Source organism: Plectropomus leopardus, chromosome 10 (assembly GCF_026936395.1).
Source record: "Plectropomus leopardus strain MGB_pleo_1.0 chromosome 10, ASM2693639v1, whole genome shotgun sequence".
In the NCBI taxonomy this organism is placed as follows: Eukaryota; Metazoa; Chordata; class Actinopteri; order Perciformes; family Serranidae; genus Plectropomus; species Plectropomus leopardus.
In genome coordinates, this window is record NC_142185.1 from 28,922,471 (window position 1) to 28,933,804 (window position 11,334).

Genomic DNA, 11,334 nt, shown 5'->3' on the forward strand with positions numbered 1-11,334 from the left:
TTATGTCTCCATATTAGCGATAGCTGCTGTCAGAGGCATTATGTTTTTGGATTGTCCATCCATCTGTCCTGTTCTTCTAAATGCAATATCTCAAGAACACCTTAAGAGAATTTCTTAAAATTTGGCCCAACGTCCACTTGGACTCAGCGATGAACTTATTATTTGGTCAAAGGTCAAAAATCAAGGTCACTGTGACCTCATCTCTCTCATTCTTGTGAATGCGACATCTCAATTCTTCTAAATTTGGCAACAATGTCCAAATGGGCTCCACAGTGACCTGATTAGATTTTGGTGTCCAAAGGTCATGGTTCTTATGACCTAGCATCCATCTTGCGCTCATGGATGAGATATCTATAGATCATCTTGAGGGAATTTCTTCGAATATGGCACAAATGTCCTTTTGAACTTATTAGAATTTAATGGTTTAAGGTCAAGGTCATGGTGACCTCAAAATACATGTTTTGGCCTGACAGAAATTTACACAAATGTCTAATAGGATATAAAGATGAAGTGATGATTTTATAGTGATTTTTTATCTAAAAGGTCACTTCACTTTGACATCATAATGTTCTACAAAAACGCATTTCTAGCCATTATTCAGCTCTCAGGAATAGAAGAGGAGACAACTGGTCAGGTACTGAACTTGTGACATTAGTTTTGTGTGTCTGCTTTGATACTTTGCTGATTATGTAGATTTTCTGTGCGGTCACGATGAAGATTTGTGAGAAGCAGAAGTTTCGCGGAGGCATATGACCACAGTGCAGTAATTATATTGTTCGAGTCAATAAACTGAAATGGTTTGAGGCAATCAATTTTATTAGATAGTTTGAGTTGAGGTTTTACAGTAAAACTGTACATTTGGAGCTATGACTCACTCCCTTTTTCTTCCTTTAGTCCCAGTAATCTCCATGTTTACCTCTTTAAATGGACACAGTGTTTCTCTCTGCTCTGCTGTGGCTCTCTGTCTATTTCGGGTATGAAGATTTCTCCCCACATGAGGAGTTGCAACAAGTAGCTGCACCACGAGCACTGACTCTTAAGAGAAGGAGGAGAGAGGAGGGAGGAGGAGAGGTGGAGTACTTTTGTCTTGTTCGGGTTAAAGGAGGTGTGAAGCCTCAGAGAGGTCCTGCGAAGAGAAGCTGACACCTGCAACAGGAGTATTAACGGTATTCAGAAAGATATAAAGTATACGTACTTATTGTAGCATTTATAGGTGGGACAGTTGTGTTTTTAGTTGTCGTAACAGAAGGTTGTTTTTTAATTTTTGTCATAATATTGTCTATATGTTGGTAGTTTTTGCACCTATTCTAAAAATAGGACTTTGTCAGAGCGGTAATATTTCTAAATGTAGTTGTCAAAGTGTTTGTAATTTAGAGATATATTTTCTTTGTGCATATATAGCCAGCCTGAGTGTTAGTTGCTTCAGTGGTTTGAGTAACACTTAATGAATTAAAGTTTTTACTGCAGGTGCACAGTAGAAACCAGAGTCAAACAGCAAAGAGAATTAGTAGAGTCCAGTAAAATGCAGAACTACGAGGAGTCAGTGTCTTTCCTGGGGACCTGGGGCCCGTTCCAGAGGAGAGTCTTCTTCTTTCTCTGTCTCACCTCCATCCCAAGTGGATTTAATCTCCTGTCCGTCATCTTCCTGCTGGCTACGCCCTCCCACCGCTGCTACATCCCTGCCCACGCCAACCTGAGCCAGGACTGGATCCAGGCCAGCATCCCAGTACAGGTCAGAACTGGTCAGCCTAAAACTGAATGATTCTAAAAGTATTGATTATTTGGAAAAAAAAATAGAGATTTCATGCGATGTTAAAGACTTTTATCTTTTTTTAATATTTTTTCCCACTGTCTTTAATTTTAATTACTTTATTAGATATGTGTTTTTGATTGTATTTTTTTTATTTTTTTCCCCCAAACCAAATCAACCAACTCTGCAGTTCCTCTTAACTCCGTGGAGCATTTTGGCACCTCAGTGTTTTGATATTCAGGCCCACATCAAATAAAACAGCGATTTTGAACCTGACTTTATCTGATCCATATTTCTATTCTGGAAATATGCAAGTTATGGCATATTTAATTAGATAATGCCTCATTTGCAAATTTACACATTACACATCAGAAAACTTGTAATACAAAAAATATTTGTTTTAACATAAGTAATCTGTTAGGGAAATTTCATGGTGATATCTATTAGTTTCAGGTTTTACTCTGTTTATTTATTTTTTTTTTATTCATGTGCACAATTAAAAACAGTAACAGAATGGGTTCAAAAAGAATACAGAAAAAGAGGTGCTGGTTAGAGACCTAAATGGGCTTCCACGATAAATTATAATATTTTTCTTTAAATCCAGTTTAATGCTGAGACATTAAACAGCTGATGTCTGTGTACAAGCTAAGGATTTCAAATATCTGGAAATAGTGTCAGATAATAATTTACTCTACAGCTTTGGATCAGGACTGTGGTCCTCGTGCAGGTTAGAACTGGTCTAGTTTGACCTCATGTGGTCTACCTCCCCCGACTGTTGTTGCGGCACAAGTTGGAATAATGACAATGTTGTTTTCCTGGTCAACAGGTCGCTGGGCAGCTGCAGAGGAGCAGTTGTAGCCGGTATGAACTGGACCTGGTGCAGAACCTGTCTGCACAGGGAGCCAGACCCAGCCTGGACCTGATCCGCAACCTGTCCAGTCAAGAGGTTGTCCTCTCCAGCCTGACCCAGGAGGGCTGTAAAGATGGATGGACCTACAGTACTGAGAACTACCTGTCTACTGTGGTCACTGAGGTACGAGGCTACTGCTGCTACTCTTGTTACTCTGGAATTTACGTCTTCTACTGCAAGTACTAATACATTGAATTTTACTTTTACCGTTCCCATAAGGGATCCTCAACCTTCCTCCATCTACTGTTAGTTACTGTTTCTATTGTAATGTAAGAGTCGAGTCTAATCAGAACATCTGTCTGTAAAACACTGAGGGGTCGTGACCTCTCTCAGTGGCAACTAGTCACTGATCCACCTCATATGATAAAACTGGACTGCTGTCTCCTGTCATCCATCATGTGTTATGCCACAACTTCCCCTGCACAACAGTTTGTTAATCTGGGTTAAACTTTTAGTTTTAATGTGCAACTACAAAAAAACAGCTGTATGCTGTGCTAAACACTGTCCCATTTACAAACCACAAACTGCTTCAGACCAGTTTTGACCTCTGAGTTAACTGAGGAATAGCCATTAAAAAAATATACTGTATACTCAATGCTGCAGGAAGACACACCCACTTTCATTTTTAGGGTGTTACTGCTGCTTCATTTGGCCAACATTACTTACCTAACTTACCTGACTGCTGGTGACCAGGGGAACTGGTCTTTTTGGCTTTTTATCCCCATTTTTTAAAAAATGTTTCTATTTGTTGTATTTGAGTTGGATTCTCAGGCTGGCTTTGTTTTCCAGTGTCTGTGTCTCCTGTATTATTCCAGTTTTCATTTTCACGTCTGCTGCAGAATTCCCTCATGTCCCTTGTCTTGCAGTTTAACCTGGTGTGCGGCGACCAGTGGAAACAGCCTCTGACCTCTTTCGTCTACTTCCTGGGAGGACTGACTGGGTGCTTCGTCTCTGGACAGCTCTCAGACCGGTACTTTTTAGTTTCAGCTCAAAGTGTTTTCTGTAGCTGCTCCTTTCAGTTGCAACTGTTGCCAAATTATGTCTGGTGCCAACCTAGCACTGGCCAAAGAGATACAGGTCTTCTGGAGGCGATAGAAAAAGGAAATATATTGCAAAAACTCAATAGTTTTGATGTTTGGTTAGCTAAAACGCCATAAATCCAGAGACCTACACAATGTATACTCTACACATCCAAAAACATGAAGCTTTCGTGGTTTGCCATAAACTTGGATGATCAACATGACTGCTTCCTACAACACCCTCCTACTTGTCTTCTTTGACACTAATATCTGTTGTATTTGTACTTCAGGTTTGGCAGGAAGCCTGTGCTGTTCGGTGCCGTTGCCGGACTGAGCATCTTCAGCGGTGCTCTTGCCTTTGCTCCGTCCTGGCCCATCTTCATTGTGCTCTTCTTCATGCTAGGCCTGGGTCAGATCACTGCCTACATAGTTGCATTTGTACTAGGTATGGCTTTTTGATTTTCACAATACTGTGACTGCTGAAATTTATTCACCTCTCCAGTGGCTGCGTGCTGTAGTGTTATTGTCCCCAGGTTAACCCGGTCCACTTAGATGTTGACTAAAATTCTAATCTTCTTCTATATGTTTTGGCCTTTTATACATATAAAGCCAGTGCTTTCAACCCCCAAAATGAGTTTTTACAACCGAAGTGAAAACACCAGTTCTGTAATGTTGACGGTGGAGAGAGAACTTTTAAAAAATGCTGATGAATAGGGCTGGCAATCGTTTGAAAAAATTATGAAACCAGTACAAATACCAATCCCATTAAAGTAATACTGATATCAATAAGGCACTTCATGTGAAACCTTTTTTTTCTACTTCATCTGATACTCAAAATCTGAATGGAATAATTCAATTGTCTAACATGCCATCAGATGTCACTAAACTGCAAACTCCATCAAATACACAGTGTTCGACTTCGCCACACCACAGAATGTCTGAGCTGGAGTTGGTGTGGTTATAGGCCAGGCCATGCACGTTTTATTTGACTGGAGAAGTTTCAATATTTCTAGGTAATGGGTTACTTTGGTTGAAACATTACCGATATCCAGCCCTGCTGAGGAATGATTGTTTTCTTGTCAACATTTTACTCACATCACTGATGTATCTCGATTACAGAGCCTTGACAACAGAAACTGCAACAACCAAACATTTAATTAGGGCACCTAGTATCACTCTCTGACACTTTTTTAAATGATTCCTCTGCAGGTTCTGAGATCCTGATCGGTTCGACCAGAGTGATGTTCTCCAGCCTGGGCTTGCCTTGGGTCTACGTCTTCGGTACGATGCTACTGCCTGTCACCGCCTACGTGGTCAGGAGCTGGAGACACCTGTCACTGACCATGGCCATGCCGGGCTTGGCCTGTATCCCCCTCTGGTGGTAAGATGAGCTCAGTAAATTATCATGATCAATAGCTGGTGTACTTCTTGAATTTTTATGACATGAAGGAAAGGATGAAATATATCAGGGTCCAGCTGAAGAATTTTTGCAACTGTGGGATGATCATCTCCCTGTATACCTGATTTTGTACCTTGATGTGCTACAAACAAAAGACCTTGTTCAGACAGACAGAAGAAGTGCATTATAAAAACCTTGAAACCCTTGCTTTCATTTGAATGCAGCCTCTTGTTGAGAATGGACTCTGGTAAAGACATGCAGGGTTGTCTGGCAAAAAAAGTTTAACATGGCTCATTTTTGTTGCAATGCAATTCAACATCATCCAGATCAAATATATGCAAGCACACATTCCTTATAGGTTACTTTGTCACATTAACACTGTAAATCTACTATTCTCCACATCCAGTCTACGTTGCAATAAAATAGTTGTTGCTGTGATAACGTTATGCTGTTTAAAATCTTGTTTCAAAGTATTATAAAGTGCAGTGTTTTGCTATCTTATAGACCTTCAGACTTGCAACTTGGGAACACAAGGACCGCACTACTGCATGTTTAATGTAGCTTGGACATGCCCCCTGCACAAACTAAAAATGCATTAAAAACCCAGGCACATGGCCTTTCACTTTGGAGCACAGAGTTCATTTTTCCCAAAATAATTGCCATGCTTTGCAGAGAATTTCTGACCTGCTCGGACTCCCTAAGCACTCCTACCACAGTTTGGTGAAGTCGCACACAGTTGGATGAACTTTTATAATCTGGAGTCCTTTTCCACCAAAACATTTTCACCTGTCTGTCCACCAGGCTGATTCCAGAGTCTCCTCGCTGGTTGGTGTCTAACGGCCGTCTTCAGGAAGCAGAACGAATGCTGAGGTCAGCGGCTCTCGAGAACCGAGTAGAAGCTCCACCTGTCATGTTCCTCTCAGTAAGAACCTCAGACATCAGCCTTGCTCCTCGCAGTAAAAGGTGGTGGACGTTGCACTGTAGCTTCTGTCTCTCTACAGGTTGAAAAACCAACAAGCGAGAAGACAGAGTCCTCCAGCTTCCTGGACCTGCTGAGGACGGCAAACATGCGACATATGACACTTATTCTGTGGCTCATCTGGTGAGTTAAAGCACTTTTCCATTGCGAGAAATGTCCCGTGAAATTCAGGAACCTTTTCGCTTTTCCCATTTGCAAGTGCCCACAATAACAACACTGAGCAATATAAGATATTTCAACAAGTCATTGCCCATTTCTATTATAGATACTGAGTATGTTGATTGTCCCCAGAGGATCATCACCAATGATTTTATTAACCTTTCCTCTAGCATCAACATCTGGAAAAAATTTCCACTGTTACTCTGGGAATATCATCATCTAATGTTCAGATCCACGATGCTGCTCCCCAGAAGATGATCCTTTTTAGTTTTTACTGACCCCCTCTGAATTCAAATTGTGTTCTTTTGTTCTTTACAGGTTTTCTTTAAGTGTAAGCTATTTTGGACTGTCCTTTAACATGTCTGGTCTCTATGGCAACCCCTTCCTGAACTACTTCCTGTTGACGGCCATTGAGCTACCAGCATACTTTGTCAGCTGGCTGGCGGCACGCAGTTGTCCTCGCCGCCTGTCGTTTATGAGCTTCACTCTGCTGGGGGCGCTGGCTCTGCTCCTCATCCAGATCACTCTGTTCAGTGAGTACGACCCGCGCAAGCTGGTTTTAACCCTACACTGATTTCTTTCTTCTTCTGTTTTTTAATTATTTTGTGAATATTTATTTATCTTGTTAAAAAAAGCTCTAATTAACGAGCCATTGTCAGCACCCCCTTAGTTACTGTAGTTAAGACTGTCAAGGATTTTCATTTTTTCACAGCACTTGCATGATACCAGACAGAATTGTCATCTCATTCAGCCTCCTGCAGACTGTGGGATTTCTTGCAATCTTATAAACTGAGTGCAAGCTACAATGTGCAACATGGATCTTAATAAACATGGGTACAACATCGACTTAGTTGTATGCAGGCTGTATGATAAAATCACCTGCTGTATCGTAGGCTGTCATCCATGTCCACTGATGTCATTACTCATGAACAAAATGTCTGAGACTGAGGCTAAAGTTGAATGTCCCGGGCAAAAAAGTCAGCATCCCCACTAGCTGATGATCTATGAGGTCTGAAGGGAAAAAAGAAGCAGCATTATTCTTGAATTACAGAGTATTGTCGGTAAGCCCTTTCATTCAGCAGTGTTGTAAATGAAAGTGTAACTAATTAGGTTTTTTTTTTTTTAACCTGACCTGCAGTTCCACAAAATTATGTCGCAGCTGTTTTCAGCTTTGAAACTAATGCTAGGTTCCAGCTGTAAATTATGTAGTAAGCTTGGTGGTCACACGTGCAAACGCTTGCAGCTCATGTTAGAGCAAATAAATAGGCTGCAGGGTTCAATTTTGGTTATGTGGCTTTGTAAAGGCTAAAAAACACTCTCCAAACTGAAATATCTATGACTGCAGTTACAAGCATCCCACACATCAAGAAATACAAAGCTGGACAGGCCTGCCGTGTCAGTGGGGGAAGGGGTTTACTGAACTGTCACTTGCTTCACAGCAATGAGTGTATATGAAGAATAGACAACATGTCTCCACTTCCTCCCAACTGTGCAAAAATGAATCCAAAACATTTCAACACGGGCCCTGCCACCTTGCATGTTTCGGCATCATTCAGAGCCAGAGTTTTCACAGTAGTGATCTTCATGGTATTTAGTTCCCACTGTCCGACTATTAATGTCAAGCACTCCGATTGGCACACACAGCTGACATTTATGATGTCAAATTCCCCTTTTGTGTCGTCAAACAACTTATTAAAATCAGACTTTTAAGAAATAATGAGTGCTTAACCATACATGTTAATGATAATAATATCTGTGTCTGTGACAGCATCAAATTTCATTGCATGCACTGCATGCAATTTTTTAGAAAAGCTACCATAAAATCAGAAGGCTGCAACAATCCCCAAAACAGACTGCGAAATTCTTGAGGAACTGATAAATTATTAAGTATATGCTTCATAGTGGTTCGGTTTAGATTGTCCCTCCATCACTAACATACTGCCCACCTCCTCCTTGTAGGTCATCCAGCTATCACCCTGGCTCTGGTGCTCCTGGGTAAATTTGGCCTTCTGGCCGGCATAGGGGTGTTGTACATGTACACTGGTGAGCTGTCTCCCACAGTCATCAGGAACACAGCAATGTCCTCTTGTGCCACGTTCTCCAGAGTGGGGTCCTCTGTGTCTCCTTACCTGCTGCAACTGGGTGAGACATTTCAGTATATTATATAGAATAATGTACTGAATCAGAATCAGAAATGCTGTATTGATCCAAGGGGGGAAATTTTGGTTCGTTACAGTCGCTCTGATGCCAAGCACGGAGAATTATAGCAAGTAGAAATAATTCCCAGCACGGAATATGTAAAAATATAAAATAGAAATACAGTAATAGTAAAACAATCAGAATCAGAATCAGAATCAGAAAAAGATTTATTGCCAGGTATGGTTAACACAATACAAGGAATTTGTTCTGGTGGGTTGGTGCAACATAAATATAGAAAAAGAAGACAGATAAAATAGAAGATACAAATATAAAATATAAAATATAAAAAGTACGAGTCTTACAGTGCAAAACAAAACAAGTGACACAAGTAACAGTGTAACAGTGCAAGAAACAGAACCATGGAATTAAAGTTATATACAAGAATGGTTGGAGTGCAAGATATATATTGATAGTTACATTGAAATTCACATTTATACAGGTTTGAATGCAACTTTATGGTGTGGATGTGCCGCATGACCAGCAGCAGTGCCGGTGATGTGCAGTAATGAACATGTTAATGTAACGTACAGACTATGAGGAGAGTGCGTCAGTGGGGGACCTGGGCCTTGTTTATGAGGCCGGTGGCAAACGGGAAGAAACTGTTCTTGTTGCGTGAGGTTCTGGTCTTGATGGACCGAAGCCTCCTGCCAGAGGGGAGTGATTGAAAGAGTTTGTGTCCAGGGTGGGAGGGATCGGCCACAATCTTACCTGCACCACACTATTAGCACTATTTTTTTAATTTAAAAAATGTATATAAAGTATAAGAATGTGAATATGTAATTTGTGTGGAAATATAAAATATAAAAGAAATACAGTGATAAAAAATAAGCAGTAGTATATGAATATTTAAAATGAAAATATACAAGTTGTAAGTTAAACATGTAAAATATTTGTGTGATGCTATAGTGAACAACAGATATATAAATAAGTAAGAATAACAACAAGAATATGCACAATGTATACAGTAGGTGTAACATGTTAAACATAGCCTACATTAAAGCGTTGGAAGAATATTGAATAATTGCACATTGGATTGCTGGTGATGAAATATTGCACCAAATATTGCAGGTAAGACAGTGATAAATAATTATTGCACCTTAAAAACCCTATAGCACATTTGAAGAATAATAAATAAATTATTAAATCTTAATTTCAGATGTGTGAATTACTGTAGTAGCAGTGCAATACCAGCCGAAATAGTAACTGTGAGACATTCAGTTTGAGCATTTCACCCAAATGACAAAAACAAACAAACAAACAAACAAACAAAAAAAAACCAACAAAAAATGCATTTTCACAGGTGTCCTAAGTTTAAGGTTAACAATACAGATTTGGTTTTTATCTGGTGACAATTATAGAAATTCATCAGATTTTTTTCTTTTTGTTATATGGATGATTTTGGTGCACATAAATGTCAGATCTGTATGAACTCACTGATCCTTGTTTTGTCTCCAGCTGTGTTTTATCAGTTCCTGCCGTGGATCGTTGTGATTGCTCTGTCACTGCTCAGCGTCCTGGTCTGCATCTTCCTGCCCGAGACCTTCAGACAGCCGCTGCCCGACACCATCCAGCAGATGCCGGTCACACAGGGGTCAGTCTGCAGTTATTAAAATATTATGATGTGAATTTTTAGCAAAGGAAAAAGTAAGCTATATAGCCTGTGAATCTGACTGTGGCTCTATGAAATACAGTGAAAGAAGAAGTATTCAAATACAACAATGGATTTATTTTGTGCTATTTGTTCAGTTTTAGATATTTTAGAAGAATAATACAAGTCGAAACAAGCACACCTCCAAACATGACGTCAACACCTTTACCCATACGGTGTTCCTCTGTGGGAAAACACTCACAATTCTTCAATCTTTGCAGCTCACCCCACAAAATTTGAGAATGAAAAAGCAACAGTAGTGAATGGATACAACAAGACACACAAAAACACCTGGCTCTGAATTACCAAAAAGAAATATATGAAAATATATTTAAAAAAAGAAAATATTTAGTAAAATGTGTTTTAAAAAATCTAGAACAAGACACCTACAGTGTAAATAACACGAACACGTGGCAATAGAAAAGATTGTGTACGTGCAGCTTGAATAATCAGCTCTTCTCATCTGGCTTTCAGGTTCAGGTGGCCGTGGGCCTCCAAGTCGCCTCCAAAGGATGATGGGAAATTAGCTAAAGACCAGAATATTGCACTTGAGGTCATCTGCACAACTCGCCTATAAGACTCTTGACACACAAACGATGGAAAAAGAAAACTACAGCGAAACTATGTTATATTTCATGAGTTAGTTGTTAGTTTTGAGAACTCTGGGAGTGATGCATTCACGGACACCTTATGAGTGGTAGCAACAGCTTACTGTCTTTACATACAGCAGGGACCGCTGTGCAGCCGTGACACAAAATGAAGCTACTGCAAAGCTTTATTGACAATAATAAGTGAGAGAATGACTGTATTGTTGTTTTTCATTAAAAGTCAGCAGAACTTTAAAAGGTAGGTTTAAAATTAAACCGCAGCTTGCTCCACTCGCTGTAGATCTAGTTTACTCTGCTGCCATTGATTGAAATATCGATTCTTGAACATGAATATTAAGTTTTAAGTGTACATTCTGTATAGACTCCAGGTGATAATGTGTATTTTGCTCCTGTACAATTGGTCATAAAAACTTGAATTTTTTGTCATGTATATATAGAATGTATTGTTTGGTTTCTAACAGAATGATGGAGGGAAGCCTATAGATCTGTACATATTAAATATGATTTAAAAAATGATAAATACTGAATTAAATAAGTAATTCAAATTCTTTATTAGTTATTTTATTTGAATGAATAGGTGTTTTCAAGCTTAGTATTTTCATTTGAACATGAATCTGATTCCTGAACGTCTCAATGGTCTAAACCTGGATGGGGCGTGGTCTG

At 39.6% G+C, this 11,334-nt stretch overlaps 1 protein-coding gene across 2 annotated transcripts; it reads left to right on the plus strand.

The window, feature by feature from the left end:
• Nucleotides 1-1,014: 1,014 nt before the first annotated feature.
• LOC121949356 (solute carrier family 22 member 4-like) lies at nt 1,015-11,213 on the plus strand. Of its 2 annotated transcripts, XM_042495022.2 has the most exons (12): nt 1,015-1,166; nt 1,468-1,732; nt 2,577-2,783; nt 3,527-3,630; nt 3,970-4,124; nt 4,889-5,060; nt 5,880-6,000; nt 6,080-6,180; nt 6,535-6,749; nt 8,176-8,358; nt 9,871-10,006; nt 10,538-11,213. In XM_042495022.2, exons 2-12 carry the CDS (start codon nt 1,523-1,525, stop codon nt 10,638-10,640), a joined length of 1,707 nt encoding a protein of 568 aa, XP_042350956.2. In that variant the 5' UTR covers nt 1,015-1,166; nt 1,468-1,522; the 3' UTR covers nt 10,641-11,213. The 2 variants fall into 2 exon arrangements, with proteins under 2 accessions (XP_042350956.2, XP_087939643.1); XM_088083517.1 differs by having other exon boundaries at nt 1,100-1,732.
• Nucleotides 11,214-11,334: the final 121 nt, after the last annotated feature.

What these genes read in the sequence shown, in the direction of transcription:
- LOC121949356 (XM_042495022.2), top strand. Translation starts at nt 1,523, where the DNA reads ATGCAGAACTACGAGGAGTCAGTGTCTTTCCTGGGGACCTGGGGCCCG. An exon ending in TCTGGACAGCTCTCAGACCG is followed by an intron (nt 3,631 to 3,969) that starts GTACTTTTTAGT and finishes TTTGTACTTCAG; the next exon opens with GTTTGGCAGGAAGCCTGTGC. An exon ending in GCCTGTATCCCCCTCTGGTG is followed by an intron (nt 5,061 to 5,879) that starts GTAAGATGAGCT and finishes TCTGTCCACCAG; the next exon opens with GCTGATTCCAGAGTCTCCTC.